Here is a 26,708-nt window from a genome sequence, read left to right on the forward strand (position 1 = left end):
CCTCTTTTAGTGTGCTCAAGTCAACCTTCTGAGACCGAGAATTCATTTTACTTGAATTTTGTGTTGCTTTTGACCCTGATAGTAGATTTACTCTCCGGTGGAAGCAAAGGAATTTTCCTACGACAGTCGAAATACAACTGAAAGTTAGTGCAAAAAACCCACAGGCTCAAAAAATAATTCCTGATCAGAAATCGTAATAATTGAGCAATGTAAAACTAACACATGCATAAAGGTTATTCCTTATTTAGAATATTAATACAATGAAAGTTGAGCCATTTAAGTCCAGTATCAAAAGAACAAATACCAAGAAGATGAAAAAAAGTTTTCCCATTTCTTTGTAAGAACAAATACAGCTCCTTTGGATGAGAACCCTGTGAGTCCATCCACTGACAACAGTAGAAAACTTGCCTCAGATCAAATACCAAAGAACAAAGAAAATCACTTCCCAGTAGCTAAGTTAAAAACAGTTATTCTACCAAATGCGCATTGCTTAATTGCATTGCTGAGAAAAGCTAAAGAACAGTGTTGTCACTAGCTTGACACAAATGTTTCGATAATTACTCTGAACTAGTAACATGTCTCATTTTCCCACCAAAATATTTTTGTTATAGTATGTATTTTACAGAGATAAAATAACACTGGCCAAAACCAAGAGTAACATATTAATAAGGACCTTTCTATTAAAATCTGGTGCTCACACTCTTATAAATTAAAGCACAGCGTAGCCTGAGGGTATTTAGAAACAAACATTCATTTGTGCAAGTCAGATTCTTGATTTAACACTGAGCTCGGCACTTCTGGTTCCACAAGATGAGTGCAAAATGACACCACAAATTTAGGATCAAATTTCTCATCGCTGCTTAGAACAGTGGAGACAAGCTGCAACTGAAATTCATTCGGATGGAGGCAGTTGCACCTGTCAGGCTCTACAGATGAGAGAGATGAAGAGTCCAAGAGGAATTCAGTCAGGTCTTTGGCCAGAAGAGAAGAGGCTTTCCTGAAGCTCAGGGAAAAGATTATCTGCAGGGCATTCAGATACAAATTAGCTCTCTGAACTCCCCCATTAAAGAAAGAACATTTTTTGCTTTTATTAGCTAGCTGCATGTTATTCAAGATTGCCTTTGAAGATACATATTTAACACACTTGTTAGAGAGATATAGGCTAGGTATAACTTGATTAAGCCTCTCCCTACAGAAGAGGAAGGATTAAAAAAAAAGAGATAACCCACTGAAAGATTTTTGTCTGACTGTAAATATCCTTTCGTCAGAATAACCTGTAGGGCAGATATAATATTAATGTAAAAATCTTTTGAAATACTAGAGAGGATGGCAGCATATCAACAAAACCATTCTCAAAGAGCAACTAATTGCCTGAGGCCAAATTCTTGTATTTGCAAGTTAAGAAAACCAATGATTTAACTCTTTCATAGCATACTGGCTCAACCGAATGCTCAAGAGCATTAAGACTGTTTCTTTCCTGCATTCTCACTATTACCAGGTACAAAGCAGTATGTCAAGACTTTTTTCTCCTCACTTGATCTTTCGGAAGAAAGGAGCTTTTGGTCATCTCATAACAGATAAGTAGGTAAGGGGGTATAGGGGAGATAAAGTCAGAAGTTTTAAAGAGGGTGGGGGAAAAAAAACCCAAACAAACAAAAAATCCTTGTCAATTCTGGCATCTACCAGCCTGAAAGCAGTAGGTATGAAAGTACAAATTCTCTACCCCATATAAAGAGATGTTCAGACTGCACTACCCACTGTGCAGAAGCATTTGGTGGGGGGAGGGGGGAAGGGGCAGGAGGGCATACTGAAAGGACCTTGGCACTTGCTAAGTTAATTAACCTGCAACTGCAGACGTCCTATAAATCCTTTCAAATATGGATCAAACCAAGTACAGTTGGTTTTTAAAAGTACAGTTAAAACTCTGTAGATAGCACACCCAGGTGCTGTGGATTATCCACGCCACACAAAAAGGAATAGCTCAGGCCCAGGGTTGCTACAAAAGGCAGCATCAAGCGGATGCAGTGCTCTGGCTTCAGGGGCCAGCTCTTCTCTGGGAACAGCTGTAGCTGCTTTTGTGCAGCTTTGAGCTCAAATTCACAGCCCTTGCCAAACTTTGCTTGGCTCTGCAATAATTCACCTCTGGAGCCTCAACAATCTCTTTGCACAAGTGCCAGAGCACACAGGACCAGCACTCCCAACTTTTGCTCCCAGGATCGGCTCAGGCTTATTAGCCTCAAATGGGAGCCCTGTGGGTTTGCTTGACCCAAGCAAACTCCATGAAGGTCTCAGCTCTCTGTGGGATCCCCAGAGATCTGGGGAAACTATTAACTCAGCCCCAAAGATGCAGAAACACTTGATCTGACTACACCGTGGCCCCAGTCAGCTGAAGGGAGACCAAACATCACTCAGGAAGACTGACACAAAGACAGAGCCTAGCAACTTGGCGAGGGCCCCCCAACGGTGGAATTGAGCGCCAATCAGCCACGAGGCTCTGCAAACCCATGCCATGAGCTGGAGGAACATCACAGCTGAACCCAGCCTAGCCCAGCCCGACAGATGCACGACATGTCCCCCAGTGCCCGCCCTCTGCCTGCATCACTCCGGTTTTCACTCTGATCAGGGTACTGCAGCACTTGCTTTGGACAGCAGAGACGTGGCTGTCACTGCTGATTTCGGACAACCATGCTCTGCTGATTTCGGAACACCATCCAAAAACCTCCTTCTCCTAACAGTCGGGAACCTCTCAACTTCCATGCAACAAAAAAGCATGGCTAGGTTGTTCACTTTTTGTGCGTGTCACAGCATGGCTGTTAACGTCAGCACAGGTCTGTCCATCTGCTGTCTGAAAGTGCATCAGGTGAGCACGAAAACAGCAATCATGCCCTTCCTCCTCCCAGCCTTCATTTTGCAAAAACATAAACATCCAACACAAAATTTACCTTTTATCATTGTGGGTGGCTATAACTGCATGCAGTGTTACAGAGGAGAACCTACCAGGGTTTTGATGCATTAACATTTTCTATGAGGCTGCGCATCTCCGTTATAATTACTTCTGATACATCCTGGGATTGCATTTGTGTCTTCATGATAAGTGAGTGGTTCAATCTTCATATGATTAACTAGCATGTTAGAGCCCTTAACTAGCACGTTAGAGCCCTTTTCCTCACCATTTAATTCTGGCAGACAACCTGTTTATAGCTAAAACATTGCTAGCAACTCCTGCATGTGTGATCTTTCACTTCGAATAATTTAATTCTGTCTTATACTACCCCAGGCCTCAGGAACATCTAGGTCTTACTGTATTAAAATCTCAGCTTCCACTGTATCAGTTTGGTCTCTCAGCTTCATGTCATCAGTGAAATTTCATCAGTGCTCCTACTTTCCTGTGTTAAGTTCATTAGTGTAAACACTAAGCCAAATAGGTCCCAACAGGCTGGAGGCAGATGTTAGCAACCAGAGTTTCTACTGCAGGTTCTTTGAAAGTTTATAACCTGCTAGAGAAGAGAGGAATAAATATGTCGATGAAACAAGGTGCTGCTACTGAGACAGAATCCTAGAAGCCTGCCTGATCTCCAAAGAAACAAGTGCATCTTCTTCACTGACAGTCACTGTAAGCCAGCGTACTCACCTTGCATGCAAGGAAACTGTTGGTAAGGCATGCAACACCAAGAATCCAGGACTAAAACTAGGGGCAAATAAAAAATTGTAGACAAACAGTAGAGTGTGGCCAAAAATTTTCTGCAAAGCTTCCTTGTATCAAAAGGAGATTCTCATTAATATAAATAAGCTTTTAATCAGGCCTTATACACGGAAAAAAAAAAACCCACACCAAAAAAGAAAAAGCAGCACAAAGGTAACAGTAAAATTCAACTTCAAACAATGCCTATTAATTCGCTCTTCGAAGAAAGTTTAAAATCCAGCAATTCGGGGAAAGCAAACTGGAGGGTAAGACCAATGAAAAACACTGCAGATGATAACAGACAGCAAAGATATGGCAATACAAACCCTCTGAAAGGCTGAAATTAGTGCTTCCATGAAGTCAGCACAGAAAGACTCATGCAATGACACTTAAGCAATTTATTACTTTCTGTGAATCATATTCTCAGGGGAATATGGAAGGTTTTCAGAGGAAAATAATAAAAATAATAGGAACTGAAAGGAGGAGAAAAAAAAGATCAAAGAAGTCTTTGTAGATTAACTCCGAAGAGAAGAGCAATTCAGGAGACATGAAAGCTACTATTTAGATCCTTCAGAAATTTGAAGACAGTGACATAACAAATCCAAAATCCTCCCAGTTTCCAAAAAACATGCCTCAAAATGAAATCGTCAAGGAATACACAGTAGTTTCCTAGAAGCACGTGAGAAACCCTCATCCTCAATTACTGATTTCTTCAACAAAACTGGACAAAATATTAGAAGAATGTATTTTATATCCTCATTATTTAGACAGACCCTGAGGTAGCCCTTCAAGTCTGTGCTGTAATTAACTGCTCTTCAGCTAGCAAGTGTATGCATAATGGAAAGTCTAACAAGCATACAGTAGATTTTTTATATATATATATATATATACACACACACACTCTCACACAGAGTAGATAATAGCGAATAGATAACAAAATTATCTGTTTTTCTACATGGTTATAAGTTTAATTCTTAAGGAATCATTACAATAATCTCATCTTGCAAATTATTAGTGACTGTTTTTCGATACATCCCACCCCATCTAGTCTGAAAGAGCAACATGGACTGATGCATCAAAACCCTCAGCTCAGCTCTACTTGTGTTTAGCATCTGAATCTTACTGTTGAAGTGAATTACAAGCAAACGAAAAACCCCAAAAGATTCCAACTAGCTTGGCCAAGCAGACCTCTCTAATAATACACAATAAACTACCACATCCAGAGTACATTTATTAATCTGTCTTCACCTTCTAGTTGCTTGACCAGTGAAGTTATGCTTTTTAATGCTACAAATAGCTTCTTTCCCACAAGCTTTCTGCTTTCAGGCCTGTGTCCAAGAACTCTGTAGGACCACTAACCTGAGGGACAAAGGCTTAGAAGCCTGTTTCTAATTTAAACCAGTACTAACAGCACAGAGACGAATACAACCAAATTCAGCCACCATGCCCAGACCATTACATTTTAAGTTACAGTGGAATTAAAATGCAGCTGCAGGTCTGCCATCTCTCACCCTGAGCTATGTGTCAATGCTTGCTGAACCTGACAAGCGGACATGCACTGTCGCTATTGCGCGCTGGTGCAATGCAAACCAAACAGTCGAAAAAAGCAGATGAGATGAGAGATTTGCCTCCGTTCGGAAGGATTTTACAGCTTTGCCTTGTGATTTCTTAATAGATCTTTGGTTACTAATTTTATATAACTTGATAAGTAAATCATAGTTAAAACCCTGTTTTTGCATGTACCAGGTGACATAAAGAATCCAGGTATTAACAACAGTTACCATTTATTTGCATTGAAATAATTCAGGTTTAATATTAAACTCCAGCTTTTTATTAAAAAAAAGGACTCAAAAAGGAGTACTGCACACAAACAAGCTCAATAAGACTGTATCTAAATGCTTCCTGCTTAAATAATAAAATCCTAACTTCACCAAGAATTAATCATAAAAACTCCCAAATACCAATTTGTTTTTCTGACAGTATCTATGGTTTTTAATAATATGCACTGTGCCTGAATGAGAGCAAGCAGCCCAATAATAATGAGATAGACTGGGTCTCTCTTTGCCCTCAGGTACATGAGCACCTTCAGTAAGCATCAGACAGAAAATCTGTGTCTGATGAAAAAACTGATCCAAGGTAGTTACTGAATTTTGCACTCTCATTGGACAGGACACACTATCAGCAGGGTAAATTTTTCCACTGTGTGCCCCGTTCTGTGAAGCTAGAACTATAGCACAGTTCAACTAACAGAAGAAAAAGTACTGGAAACTAATAAAGAACAATCTAAAAAGAAACAAACTTAGGAATGCAGTGAATGTTTTTCATTAATTCTTTCACATATGGTTTTTATTGCCATCCAAAAACGTCTAAGTGTCTCTTATTACTTTATAATAAGTGAACAAATGATTCATATACAGAGCTGCTATCACTGAAAACTGAACTCAAACGGGAATCTCAGTGAAAAAAATTACCTTTTATCTTAAAATAAGCCAGGTCATTAACTTCTGGGTATAAAAATATGAATGCTTTATGATTAATACTTCAAAAATGTCTCTGCTGAAGTGAAAAGCAAGATGACTTTTATAAGCAATTATAAACACCTGCTGGTAAAGAATTTAAAAGAATAACTTTAGCTAGTGTCCTTTTAAGGCTGTAGTAAGCACCTGTTCATTTCACCCATAGCTTTATTGGATTTTCACAGAATGTTAATACCTCCTTAGCACTGGATTTTATTGTAAAAAGATTGTTCTGGTTTACAAGGATAAACAAACAAATGTTCAAAAATAAGCTGAAAAACCTAAACGCAAAAATCTCTTCAGCGAATGTATGGAAGCATGTATAATACTTCCCTCATTGGACTGGCATCACCAAAGCGTTCCCGTCTGTATGACCTCTGCTTCAGCATATACCCAGATGCATAAAGCTCAGGACCTTAACATGGAGTAGATGCAACTCAACCCAAATGGGAGAGATAAAGGCGCTGAGGGAACAAAACTGGGTACTGCGATAGGAGGTATATGAGGAACACTGGTAACACGCATGGGCTCGGCATGGTGCTAAACAGGAAACTCAAGTGACTGCCTGCAAGGCAGCTGCAGGCTGCGGCTCCCCATGCTGCTGCTGCTGGCAGGAGGAGAGAATTGCCTAGGTCTTGCTGACGTTGACATGCAATACCTGCAGCACACTCTCTGGGAGACTCCACACCAAAGTCAATTCAGACGTCGAAGCTAATGTCTTTCACTACTAAAGCTCATCTAAGATTCTTACTTGCTCCTGAAGTCTTTCACTTTTATAGCTAATATATACTATCAACAGAAATCACAATGAATGTGCACAGATGGTCACAATATAGATAGTATTGCAGCAACTTCTGCTGCTAGAAAAATAAGATTCCAAGAACTAAACGTGCAAAAACATATTTCTCTACGTTTTGTGGTACTGTACTACACTGACGTGTTTCAAAGAAGTTTCTTTAATAGCTGAATCAAAAAAAAGGCAAAAGTGGTTTCAGGATGTTCAAAGCTACACAGAATTGTCATGTTCCACTGTATTATCCCATGCAAACCACCTTCTGCTATGATAATTTGCAATTTCACTGTGTTTCCAAACTTATTTTAAGTGTGTATAAAGACACTGAAGTATTTTTATGTAGATTTGCTTTGAAGCTTGACAGTTTGCAGTCTTCCCAAAAGTCTCCTTCACACAATTTCTAGGAAGCACATTGAGACAATCGTTAGCGCGGGAGGTGTGTGCCGGGGGCGCACGCAGTGTTTCACATACAGCCTAGTGAAATGAGCAGCTTGGGGGAGCTGCTGTAACTTAATTAATACCATGCTAGAGACCGCTCGCCTCTAGAGGCAAAGACTGGCAAGCCACAAAAGAGTGTTAAAACATCTATAACTTTTTCATGTCTTTGGGTTGCAGACCAGCAAGGTCCTGCACAAAGAGCACGAGCAAAGGCTACCCTTCATCCCACCCTGCCCAAGACAACTATGTCCAGCTGCATGGGATTTACCTCCAGAAACCATGTTAACTGTCTGTGCAAAACTTCAACTTTCTGACCGACTGGGTCAAGGTGCCAACGGGAAATTTGGTTTAGTTATGTGGCAACTATTAAGTACAAAATAGGCTAAAGTCACATGCCCTGAACAGGACGTTGCACTACAGAGAATTGGCTGAGTACTGCTAAGCTTATACTGGAAAGGATGGGGGGGCCCTCTGCAACTACAGTAACTAACAGGTGGTTACTTCTGTGGCAGTAAACACAACACAAAACCTAACACAGCCTTATACACACACAAACACATACTCTAAAAGTTGTCAAAAAATACACTAATTGGTCCATATTTAAAAAAAAAAAAAAAAACTTTGGAGGCTGAATCCTGCTAATTGCAACTTCACCCATGTTAAAGGCAGAATGATGTTTTGCCACTATATGTGTTTAAAATGTTAGTAAATGCGTTTTCTATGACAAGACTTTGTGTCCATCTTCCACATACGTGGGGCCACTGTCATCTGCATCGTATTTCTCTTTCATTCCAGTTGGGCTCAGAACAGACTATGGCATGACACACATGGAAGGTACCCGTTCATCATTCAGTGAAAGCTCACATCGTCAACAGAGTAACACAATAGATAGCAGGGTACACATCGAGGCCACGTAAGTTATAGCTACCAGGATGAGAGAACTGAAGGAGTGCTCATTCTTGGCAGAACACGTAGAATTGCAGAAGCAGATTGTAAGGAAAGAATTAGTATTGAAGATATTTTAGCTGTATGCAACTTGGTTTTGTGAAAAGTTGTCTAACAAAGGGTATTTTTAATCTAACAGTTTTATTTAATTCTTACAAAGCTAAATTGCAGCTGGTCTAGACATTACGGGTTAGTTTTCTTTTTACGGTAACCATTGCTGCACATATGTACTGTTAAGCTAGTGTTAAGCAACCTGGCATAAAGAAACATTTCTTCTTTGTTCCTGATGCTTATGCACCCTTTTTCATCCCTCTTGTCTTTGAAGGATGCTTTTGGTAAGCATCAAATTAGAATATTTTTAAATCTGTAGTTTCTCTATGAATTAGAAAAAGATAAAGTAAGTGAATTCAAGTTGATTTTGCTTTCATTACAACAATTCATATATTAACTTCCAAAAATTTTGAGTGTTTTTTTCTTTTTGAAAGAAAATCCAGAGGAGACCAAAAGAAATCAAACTGTGTATAATGTAATCTTGCTTACAGCACAGAATTTGGGGACTACAGATTTGTTAATTAGCAGCAAAAAAGCATGAGACAGAACCTCTGTACATAGATATATGTTGTGTACAGCATGCACTTGGGTTACATGCTTCAGTTTTGAAACTGCATGCTTCAGTACAGTTTGCAGGACATCAAAGCAGAGTAGTTTTGCTACACGAGAAGTGGATTTCTTTTGTTGTCAGGTCCCACCACATTCAGATTAGATGGCTCCTTTTCCCGTCTGAACAAGCCAGCAGCAGCAGGTAGCCACAGAATGCAAGATTCATCGGTGCAAATACATACACTTTAGAAGAGACTCATTTTTCATTTTAGGAGACCATATTAAAACCTTCAGTCTCTGTTCTTGTCTAATCAGCGTGTATATATTGTAATATTGGCAAGACAGAAAGCTGAGATAAAACAAATCTTTTAGTTGGCCCTTCTTAATATTCTGATATCTTAGGCAACAATGCAAGACTTCTAGAACTTTATTTGAACATACATTCCTCTCTGAGGAAATTATGCGTGTAGTAATTTATTTTAGACTACCCCCAAATAATCCCCACATAGATTGCAATGTGCGTATGCATATATATTTCCACAATAAGAAAGCTGAAATATTTATTTAAATGCTCAAACTTTTTAAGAGATCATGCACTGATGTTTACTTTGATGGTGAAAAGCCAAATAAAAGATTTGCAAGAGCGCTGAATTAGAAAGCAACCAAAGGGCATAGCTTAATTCTTACCTTGGCTGTTTTTTTCACGAGTTGACATTTTTGCTGGTTATGGGACAGAAATAAAATATCTTAAAACTATTCCTAAAGTCTCACTAACACCTGCTTGGATGAAGACTGGCACATAGGTCAAAATTTTAGATTTTTGTGTTCCTAACCTCTCTCTATGCACATGCATACAGAGAAAATAATCAAAATAGGTTTTTTGTTTCACAAAAGTAAAACAAATCCTCCCACCACCCACCAAAAACTTCTGTCCTTCCTAAAGATCCAATTTGATGAGGCATTTCTCCATAATTTCAAAGATCCTTATACAGGTCTTGAGTAACATTTGGCTAGATGAATTCTTGACTAATTATTAATGCTATTTTAGCTCTATATCCCTGTTTCATAAGCATACGTCCCAATGTATTTATTTACAGGACATACTATTCAGTCAAAAGCAAATCTTTTCAACTTCATCCAGTATTTAAAAATAAATGTTTTTATTTACCTTGGCTGACGATGACATCTTTGTGCCTGGGGAAAAATTCAAAATAGTATCATTAATAATATGTGAAATGCTTATCAAGCCAATACCATCTAGTTCTTACAGATTATTGCATTTGGCAATGTCATCAGATTCTGTGTACAGTGTAACTGTAGCATAGGATGCTAAATAACTAATCTTGGTCATTGTAGTGCATTTTTACCCATATATTATTTTATGCAGGTCACTGTACCTTTCGAGTAACTTATAGTCTTTGGCCCTACGGCAAGGGTTCCTAAGAATTACTGTGATAACAACAAAATACAAAGAGCTTTTAAAAATAAATTATGGAGGACATATTCCTTGTGCATGGAAAATTCCATTTTGAGAGAGCAAACTTGTAATAACCAAATGTTTTAAGCTGCCAAACACTCTCAGGCCTGCACGCAAAGCATTTAACACCTGTCAAAATAAGCTGTCAGCACAAAACAACACAAATTTTTCTAGGAATTAACCCCGTTGGACACACAGATTAAATGTAAGCAAGTTGCAGTTTCATTTAAACCAGATCCATGCAGCAGTACTGGATGTACAACACAAAGTCTTCAAAAGAGTGCAGTTGAGACATCTCTCCTCACCAGAACCAGGAATGAACTACTCACAAAACACCTCAATCCTTTTTTGTGAAGAGTGAAGAAATACTAATTTCCAGCATCAGAGCTACTTCTTACCGGAATAACACTCCTTGATAGGAAAATGTATTGCATAAAAAACCCTCTCGAATTAATTTGAAATTCAGCAGGAAGGTATGAGTGGCATCCAGTATTTTTAGCTGGATAGAGGTCAAATTTTTGTAACAGTGACAAAGGGTCAAGCATATGCATACGGAAAGTCATCTCTGGCTATTGGTAAAATCACCCTTCATCATACTGCCAAATGAAAAATTAAAACTGGATTCCCAGTATTACCTGAAAAACACTGAATGATGGGCTGCTGTGGGAACCCTCTTACTTCTTAAGGCTTTATCAGACTGATTTACAGCTCAGTGCTGGCTTAAAGACTGAGCTTACTAAACAAAGTTCATATCCTGGGCTGGTAGCGCAAAGCATATGTAAAACATTTCTGTCCTGGGGCCCACATTAGGGGCTGAATTCTATTCCCTTGCACAAGACTCGGGTAACTTCAGGCAGATTAGGCCAACGTTTCTTAATTGGGAATGATAAATGCAATATAACAATATGCCTTTGCACAATACCAACCAATTCTTTTAGAAATTGGGCACAGAGGATGTGACTAAGAAATGAGTATTAATGTGTGCTCTTGAATGCAAGTAGTGCTTTTATTATAATTCTGAGCATAAGAACAAGGTACACAAAGAATGCAACAGCCAGTCTTCAATCAGATGATGGTCTACAATTGACAAGGTTTGAAGCTTTGTTTTTTGCCAAATACTGTAAGATACAACAGCTTCAAGTTATGAACAGATAACTTTCTCTAAGAAAGAATTAATCCTAATCTTTCCTTGTCCGCTCTTTTGTTAGATACCTGATCTTTTTTCTACATTAGAGACTGCAGAAGGGCAGCATTTAAAGTCTTTTAGAAAATAAGCAGAATCACAGGAAAATGAAACAAGATCTCTCTATTTTGACCATGCCTGAACCAATATACAAAATGTTAATAAAAGTAAAATTTATTTTTTATTATTAGCAAATTTGAAGTATATACCACATTGTGAAGATACTTTAGTAGCATAACAAAAACCAAGAAAAGAAACTTGATAAGTAGAAATCAAGACAGAGGGTTTTTTCATTCCAAAATACTATCTAGCAGTACCCTGCTATAATCTAAATTGCCAAAGGGCTTTTAAATTCCAACAGTGAAAACCAATTACAAAAGGAAAATAAATACTTGCAAAATATGTAACGTATAATCCCTCACGCACAGCACTTCACTGCTCTGCAGAACTCTTCAGGCTAAGCATAAAGCTTTTAGTAAATGTGCCGATATCCACACCCAAGATTAATTTGTTTTTGTTCTTCCCATTCCTAGGAAAGAAGGAATGCACTTGCACCGCTCTTGACTCTAAGTATGTATTTGACAGTCTTATATGCAAGCTAGTAAGAGCACTGCAGACACGATCATAAAAAGACTGGGAATTACTCTGAAAGGTCTGCAAAGTTTTATTTGTCATAGTGGGAGGGGTTTTCAGGTAGTTCTGCCTTGGACCAGTTAATGGCTATTTGAATGAAGGTTAATGAGCGGATGCATGAAATCTGCAGACAACATCAAGCTGGGAGAAGCTGCCAGCACGCTGGGGGGATCTTGGCCAATAGGAGAGGGGTCAGTCAGAAAGTCAACACAACAATTTCAACAAATTCAGCAAAATGTCAACAAAGTCAAAACAAGAAACTAAGTGTGTGAATATGAAGTGGGAAGCCCAATTGGCAAAGAGTACTGAGGACAAGAATTGGGTCACAATAGGGGTCGACAATGTGGAGGTAGAGCAAAAAGCAAACTCTTGTCCCTGTGCTGACAGGAGTAGAAGTAACTACTCTGTGCTATTCATCCCTGGGGTAAGGCCTCCACTGGAGACCACAAACTGAGAAAACCTGCTGCTGAAGAAGAGCACGAGAGGAATGATGGGCTACAGCACATCACCTACTGAAGGTGAAGCTGAAAAGAAGATCTCTGCCTATTATCTAGAACCTGCCATCAGGAACCTGTTAAACAGCTAATTTGAGAGACCTACCTGAAATCATAAAAGTATGTTCTTACTATTACAGTCTACTTTAGAAACACACATACTATGTCAAATCCAGTAGATTAACTTCAAGGAAATAAACTTGCATTTTCAAATCAGTTTTAATTAGGAAAAAACTGGTTGGAAGCTTCACACCCGTGGCATTAAGCCATAAATCTTAACTCATAGTTAAGTGCATAATTCCACTAACTCAAATGGGCAACATTAAAATATATTTACACTCAAATCCTGCATTCACATTTTATAATAATTTTAAGATTCCACAGGCACCTGGAGTGCCGCATTGACAGGTAAGGCAAGTAATTACTCCTAGTAAAAACAAAGATGCAAATGGTCTTAGCATATACATAAATAAATTCACTAAAATTATGCAATTTCATAATATTTTCACTCTAAAGTTCACTTGCTTTTATGTACCAAACTGATACATACTTGTCTGCATTCTTTGCCACTTTTGATATTAATTTAGATGTTGATGCTACTCTCAGCAGCTTGTTACGACTGTCATCTGAACTCTCCCAAGCACTGTGAGGTTTTTCAGCAGTCAAGGATTTCTTTATGCTGGAAGAAACAAAAATATACTTTAAAATTACAAGATAATAAGATACCAATAACTGTAACTGGTATGCAATGGACAGATCAAGCAGCAGGAGACAAAAGCAGAGCTAGGTCTTCCTTCAAGCTGAAGCATGAAACGGGAAAAAAAGATTAGTCAAAAAGTTCTAACTGGATGAACGAAAACAATTGAGCAAGACAGTTGCCAAATGTTTTATCTATTCCTTTCCATTTCCAAATGCTCTTACATAAAGACTTGAACAAAATTCTATACTTCATTACTATATTGCTAATGAATTACAAAAGTGGAAAAAAAATGAGGCTACAGTATATCAGCCTTAAAGAAGAAATTATAAAAAAAAAAAACACAACACTTAAGAAGGTAACAAAGAAAAGCAGAATTTTTTTTCCCTGATTAACTGTTCACCAGTTTTAACACACTAATGTCTGAGGCAGAACAGTTCTATCAGGTTACAGTTTTATATGGCTGTTTTGCAGATAGCACATTCTAAACCACATTAATGGCTTTGATCTTTTTGAAACAAATGTCTGCAAACTTTTTGCATGAATAAGGCAAGTTAGGTTTGGCCCAATACTACAGACAATTAAATCCATGAATTCCGATGTAATTTCTCAGCAATCTTATTGTAGCCAATTTACACTAATAGGAACCTGCAAGTTTTGCAGTCACTAGTTCATTAGTTTCACACACATCTTAATCGTGGAAAACATGTTCAAAAGTGATCTAGCTCAAATTAATCTTCAACCAGCTGATTTAGAGTCTGCATTTGTCCTGCTAACAGTATTATACTTCATCCTGTCAGAAATGCTTTTTGCAGGATTAAGTCTTGAACTGCAACCTTAGAAATGGCAAGCTCCTTCCACAGCACCTCAAGAAGCTGAAAGGTCCTGTGACAAACAAGTTAATCAAATCAAGTTAAACCATTAGGAGACTAAAAAAGGCATTTATTTTTTTCCCCACACTGCGAAAGATTAGTAAGCGAGACTTCAGACAAACATCTTTACAGCAAGATACCAGGCAGGAGAACAACAGGCCACAAGTTCAGCTTCAGACAACTCAAGAGTTTGTGCAAGACATGGAGACAGAGCCTTTATGGAGTGTTATAACATGCATCAGTCAAGTGAAAGTTTAAGTATTTATTAGAGCTGTGAATTCGAGCAATGCAAGACAACATAATCTTGTGAACGACACTAAATTTCAGAAGAAAAAATTTCATTTATTTAAGAGCTTGTTTCAGTCTCCTAAATGCCAAACAGTAAAAGAAAATTTCATACCTTGCAAAACAATAAGGTGACAATGAACCAAAAAAGGAAAAAAAGAAAAAGAAACCACACTAAGTGATCTGCATAGTTTTGAAACTCAGAAATAATCACCCAATTCTTAAAATCCCTTTCCTTGACTTTAAAAAGCCATTTAAAAAAAAAAAAAAAAGGTACCATTTTTTCTGTGCCTAATTCCCTAATTCCCACTAAAATGAGTGGGAACTTAGAGGCAATCCTAAATAGACTTCTACATTCACTCAAGTCAAGCAGTTCTATGATTTGGGTGTAAAACCAGAACTTCACTCATGTAAAGAATCAGAATAAAAGCGAAGTGAACCACCTGCAACCTAGCAGGAATTGAAAAGAGAAGGGCTGCAAAAAAAAAAAATCTAAACTGCAATCACTTTATAAAATAATTTGAGAACAAAAACTCCTGAAGGAAGAGTTGCAATGATACTAGTATTTAACAAATGCTGTTACGAGATGTAGTAAATGGCCATGTGCAAAATACACTCTTCAACTCAGCTACGCCAGACAAAACATATGAAGTGTATTTTGAGAAGGATCAAGTCAGAGTAATCATTAAATATTTTAGAATAATGACTGATTAGAGGTAATCCACCATATTAGGATTTTAATCACAGAGAACAAAAAAACCTTTGTAATCTTAAAAATTTACTCAAAGAAAAATTGCATTTTTACGTATTTGCTCTGTTGCAATGCACGTTGAATGCATCTTCTTTAGCACAAAAAATATCAAACATTTATTCACTTGATCATGAGATTGGAACTATTTCACATGACTTGTTGTCAAATACGAACTCAGTATCATTACAATCATTTTCTAGTTCTGTACTGTGGTACTGTGAAAACCTTTTAGCTGGAGCAGAACTCTTGCTTTCTTGAGTTTGCCTGTGTGTTTGGAGAGTCTGTGAGGAGGGCTGGGGAGAAGGTGATGCTTGAGTTTGTGGACTTTGATCATTAGAATGAGATTCCTCTTTTTTTTCTTTCTGTCCTGGAGGTTTTTCCTTCTTTTTTTCTGTACCGCTGTAAAATAAAGTATAACATGGGGGGGAAAAAAAAACAGAGAACAAGCAAATAAATTAAAAAGGTGGGAGAAAATGCCCATTGTGAAAAGATGGGAGAAGCATGTAACAACTTACTAGATATAATCACCGAAAGAACGCTTTGATTATGTTTACTCACTCTCTTCAGGTTAGCGCTTTGCTAAAACAAGATTTTTTCACAAGCTCCAAAAATAAAAAAGGTGAGGGAGGCATGGAAGATTATTCACTTACTTTTACTGTGTAGTTGTACTAAGTTTAGCGTGATTTTAAAATGAATAAAACTTTGATTTGAGTATGTCCTTCATTCGTGCATGCTTCTACAGCATTCAAAGCTGACACAAGTTGATGCACCACAAGTCTGACATCCCTCAGAAAAAAAAATCATCCTCTGGTTCAGCTCACTGACTACCTCACCGTGCTGCTAGCCAAGGCTCCGTGCAAGCAAAAGGCAGGAGTGTGACTTGCACTATCTCCGATTAGCTTAAGCCCACCATGAAACTATACCCCTCTCTCTGTATTTCTGGACGTGCATGGTATCGCTTATCTTTGCGCTGTCACTGAAAGAGTGAAATGCCGTTGCCGGTCCCTTGGCTCTCCCTGGCTGCACCAGAGCTCAAAGGAAATCATCACTGAAAACTCATCGCTGTTTTGATCTGGAGTTGACTAACATCAGACTGTCTTGCCACTTCAATGCCTTCGGTAAACGACAGCTAAGAATGCATCTTTATTTTCATAGTGCTGTACTTATTAAGTTAACATTTGAAACAGCTTTAAATACATGTCATTAACAACCTTAAATTCATTAAGAACCTAACCAAAGGTCCACTAAGTAAACAGAAAGATTAATTAAAAGGCTCTTTATAAAATAGCATGCTTTGCAATATACTGAATCACACAAACAATAGCAGGACCTGAAAGAGAAAATTATTCTGTAGTACACAGCCTATTTTTTTTTTTTCCCCAGATTAAAAAAAACATCTTCCAAGATAAATTTCTCAGTGAACAAACAAAGCAAGACACAAACACCAGCTTTTCTCTTAGGTTCAAAGTAACCTGAAAAGTAAAAAAGAAATAGTCTCTTTTTGAAGGGAAGAATCCAGATTTCTATTCCCTCACATCAATTCCCCCCTGAACCCTTGTATTATTTGTGTTTTCATTTACCTTTCCCTACAAAACAATGAAAATCAGTAAGACAACATTCAAAATAAACGAATAAAAATGGGCCCCCGATTTTAAGGTAACATTCATAGGACCTTCTTTTTGTTTCATTTGTTACTTCAATTAAAGTATATCACCTACCATCAAGACAAAGCCCTCAACGCTTATGAGTTCAACTTTTCTAAATGCTTCCAAAGCAGCACTGAAGAATAGGTCAAAACATGAAAAATAATACAAAACCAAAATATATTTATAAGGATCACTCATATTAACTAGTTAAAAATGTCAATATAATCCATCAAAGTTACTTTTTCTTTTCAGAAAAAAGATGACAACAAAACAGAAAGAGCTTTCGCATTTCTTGAGGGCATATATGTGATCATAGAGAACAAAGCTTGAAGAACTGTGGGGTTTTGGTTAATAATTTATAGCCAGAAGTCCTTAATTAACTAGAAGCATAAAAACTATTATTATTTTTTAATCAGAAGACTTAGCTTGCATTGCTAGATGCAAAAGCACACTACGCAATCTTAATCTTTTTGTGGCAAGAAATGCAGTATAGCGAAATAAATTCTCGGAATCTCTTGTCACTAGAGAAAACACGTCTTTCTATTCCTACTCTGACAGGTACACTCATAGACCTCTGCATTCATTCTCCCATAAAAGCAGGATTTCTCACAGTGAAGTCCACCTACTAGGACAGACCTCTTTTTTTTTTTAAAAAACAAATCATGTTTCAAGAAGACATGCTTCCAATTTTCCCTTTCCCTTTACTTGGGGATTTCAAAATACAGTCTAATAATAGTAAAAGAGATGAGGGACACAGAGAGAATACACAAACATAATAACTTCCATAACTCCAGCTTGCAAGTCTACAAAGAATGGTCCTATTTGGTCAGAACAATGGCTCACCTGGCACCATGTTCTTTCTCTGATGATGGCATAAAAGAGCTCATCAGAGAGGTCATTACCTGCAGTCCCTTCCCCCATACTTTTTGTAATATCCTGTTTACAATGACACACCAGCAATCCTGCAATTCACCTCTGCGTTCCTCCAGCATGCTCAGGTGCATGCCACCTGCTGACAGCAGCATATTATCTAACTTATCAATTCGGTCTCATATTTTCTGTGTTCTTACCCAAACTCATTTAGCTCATCTGATCCATCTCCTAGAAACCACAGGGTCAGTGTGGGAATCTCTTCAATGGCTTCACCGAGCTTGTCAGCTGTGGACTATCCGTTTCACACCTCTGCCATTAGGTTCACTCCTTAACTTCTCTGTTGGGCCATGAGAGTCACTGGACCACTCCGGTTTCTCTGAGTTGCAGCACAAGGTACACCTTGGGTTCCAGCACAGTGCTTTTATCTACCACCAGGTTGCAAGTGGGCTTCTTTTTTTGACTGCCATTTTAATGTGAAAGTAAATTACGTAAATATGTGGCAGTCTTGGTACTGAATATCTTTGTGTTGAATTTATTTGGTTTGCTCTCTCCTGCTAAAATCTTCAGCTTAATTGTATTATGACTGCTATTACAGAGTGGCTCTCCCACTAATACCTCTTGAATTAGGTCTTGCGCAACAACTGAAACCAAATCAAGAACAGCACCTTTTCTTGTGGGTTTCTAAAGACTAGTTGTTCTGGGAAGCAGTCATTTAATGCGTCCAAAAATTCTTTCTAAATCCCTACTCGATGAGGCATTTCTTCAGTCTACATGTGAATAGTTGAGATCTATTACAATCTGTCCTAATTTTGCAGATTCTCTAGTTTCACTTAACACAATGTTTCGTCCTTTGGACCACAACACATTGGCACCTCCTGCAGAGGGTGGTCATTCTGAAACATGAAGACTATTCTTACCAGAAGCCGTTTTCAGAAGAGTGTTTAGTCCTAAGGAAAATGATCTCGCAAAGCAGGTCTCTGCAAGAGTCATCTGCAGTACAAAGTATGAACCTGTTTCCAAATATAGTGATAACACAAGATATGGGGCATGTTTTTTGTTCTAAAGTGTTTCGACACCTCTATCACAAGTCAGTTCCAGACTACAGGGCTGAAATTTTCCCAACATGTATGTGACTTCATCTCTGTCAATGGGACACATCTACCTGTTGTTCGTGGTACATTCCTGGGCTCTGGTTTTAGCAACAGCTGATATTTTAGCATACCTTTGTTGAAATGAGACGTGCTGCTGCTGTGCAGCTACTGAGCCATCAGATCATCTCCATGATCTCAGTGTTCAAGTTGGTAGAACAGGGATTAAACAGTCCAGGAAATGAAACAGAAGAAATTCTCAGAGATGGCACATCTACAGAGGCCAGAGCCCCAGAAACGTATAATATTAAGACTGCACAAAATACAGACACTAAATTTCAACAATAACAGTTTAAACACAAGTAGGCCTTCTGTTATTTGTGACTAGATGTACGGCTGCATATATTTAGAATATGAAAAGCTATAGGCAGGTTATGGGGGCTGTTAAAGTGTAATTCTACATCAACAGATGACCATGTCCACCTCCTGCACCAGTTCAACCTCCAGCCTGAAGAAAAGCCTGGACAAGTTGGGGTGAAGCATCCCATGACCAGCTGATATTCTCCTCTGGCCTCCCTCCTTTTCAACTGTGACAAGAATGTTAGAAATAGACACGTTTACCCTAACTTTAAGGAAATGGGACTACTATTGACATTCACTTATGTCTGCTACTAGGAACACTATCTGGTACTGAACAGTGTTGCTGTTGTTAAGAAAACACCACAAACCCTGAGATTTGACATTTTCTTTCACCTTTCTTGAGCTGGTAATTTTACAAAAAGGCAAGTCTATTTTCTTCCAAATACCAAACAAATTTTATGGAAGAGTGTACAAAAACAGGAGAGTGAAAGGAACTGCTGAAAAGGTAACTAAAGAGGGGGCTTAAGCCTTCCTAAAACAAGCCTTGAAGAAGGGAGTCACATATCTTCAGATGCATTGGAAACACCAAAACCTCCCCTGGTTATTTGGGTGCCTAGGGAGAGCTGTCCTCTGCATATTAAGGCTTTCCTCTTTTGGCCTACCCAGGTCTCCTTTTAAAGACCTTAACTCAGATGAAAGGGATGCCGGCCACTCCACTCTGCTCTTCTTCTGTAGTCAAGTGTTGAGCAGCCAATGAATCAAGGTGGTGATTCAGAGCAAACGCAAGCTGAACACCACAGGAACCGGACTGGCTCTCATCAAAGTGCCAAGAGCCACAGGGGTAAGATTAATGGAAAAGTGCTAACTAGGAAATACCTTCCTGCAGGAATGTCTTTTGTCCCAGGGCCGGTCACACTAGCAGACAGAGACACACCATGATCACTTTCTGATTTCTTGTCGAAAAATAAACATAAGGATTCAATAAAAAAGGATATGCAACGCTACACAATGGAGAAGAGCTAAGAGCACGGCATTACCCTTGCTTTCCAAATTCCAAAGGGCACTAAAGCTTTTTCTGGTTTGTTCTCACACAGTTTATATTTGCATACAGCATTTTTATTCCCTGAAGTATATAATTTCCCTGTCTTGTTGTATAGCACAGTATTTACATCCACACTAGAAGATAAACCAGCCACTGGGGTTACCAAAGTACTCTACAGAGGCCAAGAATTTGTTCACATAATTTACCACAGTTACACATTAGCGTATTCTCTGTCCTGCGGCTGTATGTGACATCCTGTTCTTCCCAAGAAATAGGAAAAGGTGCAAAACCTATTGATTGAAGAAGCCATGTAATCACTACCTAACAGACCCACAGAAGAAAGCAGTTACACACTTTGTTTACTGTATGCGGCTGAAACCATTACATGGAGGGAAAAAAGCTATTGTTTGGTGCTTAGCTCATTTAACTTACAAATACTCAAGCAGTGTTATTTCTACAGATTGGAGATCTGATACAGATATTCTTCATAAAGACTACGTAGCCATATTTCGGGTTAAGATTTTCTACACAAAAATGTAAACTTTTATCTTACACAATTCACTATTGTTTCATAGTTATTTTGCTATTGCCTACTATTTACGTTCCAGACAATGAAGTCAGTTTTGTCCTTGAATTTCCTTGGAAAAAAATAAAGATGCAGATGAATACCAGCAGGAAAAATTTTCCATTTGTATTGGAAATACATTTGCCCGTTCTGCTGCTTAGTGAGAATGCATTTTGGACACTATAGAAATACTCTCCATTTATGAATTCTTTTTAGAACCCTGCTGTAAGCAGCCAAACAATATGGTACATCTCCAAAGTTTATTTGTGCCTTACTAGACTTCAGGAAGCCCTGCTGAGGGTCGTGCAGAGGCAAAAATCAAATCAAGCTCTTGCTTGGTTTGTTTTTTGGTTTGTTTTATTTTGTTTGTTTCCCGCCTTCCCCCCCCCCCCCCAAAAAAAAAAAAAAAAAATTCGATTTTAATAACAAATTGGTACCTTTTTGCAGCAGATGAAAGAGTTTCTTTTCTGGCAACAGAAACAGAGGAACTGTGGCTTGTTTTCCTGCTTCCTGTACTCCCATTAGTTATACAGGACATCGAGATAGCTTCTCGGAGGCTTGGCTGACCTAGGAAAAAAAAAATATTTAAGAACACAGGGTTTTACAGCTGTATCCAAAGATCCATCTGAAAAACCAAAAGCTCTCAGACAGGGACCTGGTATCACACAGCAGCAGCCCCAGCACTCAGGGCAACCCCCTAGCCTACATCCGGTGACGTACATTCATGAAAGCCTTAACCTAAGCAGCTGGAGATGGGAGACCTGGGACAATCAGGCAAGAATATGCTCTGATAGGCGTCAGCTTCTCTGCTGCCAACTGCCATGCTGCCAGTAAATACTTTAATTCAGCGACATGCCACATCTCTTTCCAGTTGTGATTCACAGGGAGAATTATAGATTACAGCTAGCCTTGGGAAGCTGGTAGCTCCAAAAGCTGTGGGTCAGCAGATCTGATTATTTCAACTCTGTTGTTCAAAACCATCACAGCACAGATAATACCACATGAGGTTTGTTGTTTTCAATTTTTTGAAGTTCAAAGAAGTTGCAGGCAGAAGCCCTCTCTACTGGAAGAATTATTAAGTTATTTAAGGGTTGTGATTCTAAGGATTCAAAAATCAAGTTTTTCAGCTTGTTTTCAGCTGCCCCTTCCATCTTAAAAAGGCATCGACCTTTGAGTATATCCACTATGGTACAGTTATTACGTTTCTGATATAGTTTACTCTGTAGAGCATCTGCCACATCCAGTGAACATTACAGACTCCCTCCAGGGATGAATCAAGACTGTATATGTGAAGAAGGCTGTTGTCTGTCAGATGCCCACTTCACTCATTGCAGAAGTTTGAAACTATGCAGTGAATGTGGGAGGGGACTGCAAGGAAGACAGGGGGAGCAAAGGCTCTTCTATTTAAAGAGCTGAATGCTAGTCTGGCAATCGGCTCCCAGACCTGCCTCTGCCACAGACTGTCAGTGAAATACACGGCATTTTACTCTAACACTCTTTCCCACTAATTGTGTGTCTCTCCTTTTTTGCATGCCTGTCTTATTTCTAAGGTCTTATTCAGAAAAGAGTCTTGCCCTCTCCTCCACCCGAGTGCTAAACTTGTGCTTTTCCCTTCTGAAGCGTTACATGCCCTGAAAAAATCCCTGGGCTAATCTTACATTAAGCATCCAAAAACCAGTGGTCACTTTTGACCCCGTCTCCGTGCCACATCGCCATTTCACAAACAGCACGTTGTTACTGCATCTCATGGGGTCGTGATGTCCAGCCACTCTGACTTCAGCAACAAGCACGAAGGACACGACTGACAGGAAAATAACAGGTCTGTGTTCATGGCAGGCTTGGAATAGTGTGAGATAGATAAGGCATGAGGCCATACATTGAAGATAAAAGTGAGGAGTAAAAAAGCAGTCGGGGAGAATCAACTGCTCTGCGCACTGAAGGCAAACTCGCACAGATGCATCATTTGAACAATACGAGCATTTGGTCCATTTGTCACATTGAAGATCTATCAGGCAGGCTGAGAGGCAAATTAATTCTGATTTTAAACAAGCACTTTACATGCGAGAGATACCCATCAAGGGAATATTAGATTTCAGAACTATTTGGATGAAGGCAGAAATGGCCTGACCTGCGCTAACCATATACTGCTTCAAATGCACCAAGCAGCATGTGACCACATCTGAAATTCAGATCAGGAAAGCCAAAAGGAGCATGCAGAATATCCCAGGCAGAAGTGAGAGTAAAGGAAATCTGAAGAAAGTAAAGACATGTTTACATACAGAAACACTGCAAAGATCATTGTTGTTCTTCCTAAATTCTGCATAAATCAACTTAGTGCGATTCCTTTCGACCGGTACTTCTTAGAGACCATTGTATTTGCAATGTACACATTTGGAACACAGATTTTATTTTAAAAGTTAATATACTGTACAAAACCTCTAAAGCTCAAGAGATTTCTAGCCCCCCTGTGTAACTTAGGTGCAAGAACAAAAGCGCATGAGCTTAAAAAGCACTTTTAGTATTAGAAGCCTATAAATTAGCTTCTTTTATCTTCAGTGACAAAGTAAATCATCTTCTTTGTGGAGATGCATAATATCAAGGCCTATGATTCACTCTTGAACTGCATATGACCTTAACATCTCCATCTGCTCATCGTAATAGATCAATGCCTCTCCAACCAGCACTAGCGCGGCTTTCCAGAAACGTGAATCGGGAGACAAATAGCGGTAATTCTCAGTATGGTGGGGAAAGCATTCAGCAGAAAGTGTAAAGAACAGCGGTACTACAGACACAGTCCAGGAACTTAATAATATGGGGGGAAAAAAAATTGCTCCGTTTTCTCAAGCAAGGAGCACATTGCTATTTTGTTCGCTGATGGTATCTAAAAGAATTCCCCCTAATAAGTACAAAAAGCATTAGCTCCTGCTTACGTCCAAGGACAAAACTGATGACAAATAAAACTGTACATCAATGCACATTCACGACAGGAATGTGCTCTGCTCCATGCAATGATGAATGCAATAATAATTAAAAAAAAGGATCCGTACGGCAGTTTTGGGGTTATTTGTTTTTCAGTAAAGTGGGTGTTGATGGTAGATCTGCAGAGTACTTCCTAATTTCAACAAGTGGCATGCAAAATTAAGTTTGAGATGAAGATTTTTGAATCAAAGTAAAAACAATTTTGGTAAATTGACTAACAATTACACATAACCCAGATCTCTTGAATCATTCATTTCTTGAAAAAGTGACTGAAACATTTGGACACAGACTGAAACATCAAGATCTAGGAAAAAATGCACTGACAGATTTTTTTCAAGTGTCAAAAATCAGGCTTTCTTACACTCCAGAACAAAATCTTGGTCAGTCACAGTTCAGCGTACCACACTCAATGTGCAATAAAATGTAAAAAAACCCAACAAAAACAATGAAAAAAAAAGAAACCAAACAAAAACCCCCAAACGCAACACCCCTAAGAAACAAGCCGCTTTCCAGGCTCTCTATATATTCCATTTTAACTAGATATTCAAAAGTGACCTTTAGAATACCTATTTTTGAAAGGAAAAAAATTTTAAAATTCAATTAATCTGCATTTATATATAAAGAAAATGCATTTACATTTTAAGCCGTGAGAAGGAAGGGCAAGTTTAAGCTCTGTGCACGTCCCAGGCAGTGGAGCAGTGAAGTGGCTGCTGACGGGGTCAGAGACACACAAGCCGGATCTTCCCAGCTGGATCAGAAGCCCAGGGAAGCCGACCCGCCAGCCCAAACCACACAGCTCTCTTCAGGACTTTTAACCAGGGCACCTCTACAGTCAAAAGATGTCAAAAATTAAACAACACTATAACCTTCTTCACTGCAGAGATAGTCCTTCATAGCAGCCAAGCAACTTTGCTTCAGAGACCTGGGAAATAATGAAGCTGCACAGGAGAACACAAATTCCAGATCAATAAACTAAAACAATTGAGTTCTCCCAGCACTCGGATTGCACATCTCTGCCAATATCATGTCATACGTCACCTGCTAGCATAAACAGTCTGAAATTTTTCAGACTGAATAGCACTCAAGCTTTATCTGTTCATTTGGAACAAAAGCCAGACATAAACTGATGAACGTAAAATGAAAGCCAGTGTATGGTGACCAGGATTAAAGCCAAATTGACAGAGATCAAAGTGGTAAAAAATGTCTTTTATGGATAATGGATTCATCTCTGTTCTGATAATTTTCATAGAATAGTATCTGTTGAGTTCAAAAGAAGCATTTCATTAAGATCTGTCAAGTATACAAGTGTGTGAATGAAAGATAAGTAGGATTAGAAAAAACAGGCCACAATAAACCAAGAATCTATTTCCAACTCTTTTTCAGCCTTGATTAGCTAACTGGGGAAAAACTGAAGCCAAGCTATAAGAGACAGTGGTAAGTTTTGAAAATGTGTGTCCTGTGATAACATGATAGCTTTTCTTTCCAAACATACGTAAGGTAGTAGAGCTGAAGATCAGTTACTAATTCACTTCTTTTTCCCAAACCCCAAAGTTACAGTTTTTATGTTAAAATATATTTTATTATGTTATTAATTGTGTTAACTGGAACAATGATTTGCTTAATATCTTCGTATTTGCTGATATCCTGACAGGTAAACCGCCTTTCTTCCAAAATAAAACCAAACCCTTCTTTCTCTTCTTCAGGTAATTTCAATTTGAAGTAAATAGCTGCAGCTACATTAAAATAACTTCTCTGGACACTTCATTCAAGTGGATTTAAAACAAAAAGCTCAACAAATCACGTGTTACAAAAAAAAAGATTTACTTATACTGTTTTTTTAAGCTTGTCTTTTTTTTTAAAAAAAAAAACAATATCCAAGTCCTTCAACAACCTTAGAATATTTCCTTTTCAGCAAAACTTGACAAAGATTTCTATATTTCAAACATATTACATGCCTAGGGGTTTTGTGCAAATAAAACTGATGGCGTGAAGGACAGAAACCCAATTTAGTACTCTTACTAAAGAAGCGTACTTACTAAAGAAGTGTGTGTTCAACTACACTATTAGTCATCAGAGAACCCACACAGGTGAGCCACAGAAAAACAGACTGAAATAGTTCTAAGTGTAGCAGAATATAAGATTTTATCTGCACTTCCTTCCTAAAATAAAGGCATCAAAAACGAACTAAAAATTATGACAAATCCTAAACTTACTTCAAGATGTCATAATAAATTGTACCAAAGCAACTAACTGTAGTCACTGCTCTGCTTCCAAAGTTTCAAAGGATGTCAAGTCCCTCAGTTCAATGAAAACACTGGCAAAGAAATAGCTTGGGAGCACAAAAACTCTTTTCAAAAAGAGTACTGTATTCTGAAGGGTAGGGAAAAAATTTCTTCAGCATTGTTTTATTCAACTACTTCACTTACATAATAAGAGTCAAATTCTGGTTGAGACTTCTTAAGTAGAAAAAATGTTCTCTTCTATCACATGAACAAACATACTAGGTCTCAAATTATGACCAATATAAATCAGGAAAAAATAATTCAGTTCACTACCTATGAGTTATACTTCATCTTGTTTAATAATCCAATTTTAAGACAAAATTAAGTTTTGACAAACTTTATTATTCTTACAACAATTATATCTAGCTGAAAAAAATTGAGATGCTTTTAAACGTCTTTTTCTTGAAGCCCAATTTCACAAATCTCAACTGACAACTGGCTATTAAACATACATTATTTGTCATTTCCTATTAAAAGGAAAAGAACTATCTGAAAAGAGGCATGTTA

At 38.3% G+C, this 26,708-nt stretch overlaps 1 protein-coding gene across 3 annotated transcripts in view; it reads right to left on the reverse strand.

Moving 5' to 3' along the window:
- EML4 (EMAP like 4) overlaps positions 1-26,708 on the reverse strand; it is a 164,371-nt gene that overhangs the window by 40,552 nt on the left and 97,111 nt on the right. For all 3 annotated transcript variants that reach the window (XM_075146944.1, XM_075146943.1, XM_075146942.1), the window contains exons 3-7: positions 21,378-21,507; positions 15,592-15,765; positions 13,312-13,440; positions 10,143-10,168; positions 9,662-9,694 (exon numbers count right to left, since the gene is read on the reverse strand). In XM_075146944.1, coding sequence (XP_075003045.1) covers positions 9,662-9,694; positions 10,143-10,168; positions 13,312-13,440; positions 15,592-15,765; positions 21,378-21,507 — 492 coding nt within the window. The remainder of the gene's footprint in view (positions 1-9,661; positions 9,695-10,142; positions 10,169-13,311; positions 13,441-15,591; positions 15,766-21,377; positions 21,508-26,708) is intronic.

Source organism: Calonectris borealis, chromosome 3 (genome assembly GCF_964195595.1).
Source record: "Calonectris borealis chromosome 3, bCalBor7.hap1.2, whole genome shotgun sequence".
In the NCBI taxonomy this organism is placed as follows: Eukaryota; Metazoa; Chordata; class Aves; order Procellariiformes; family Procellariidae; genus Calonectris; species Calonectris borealis.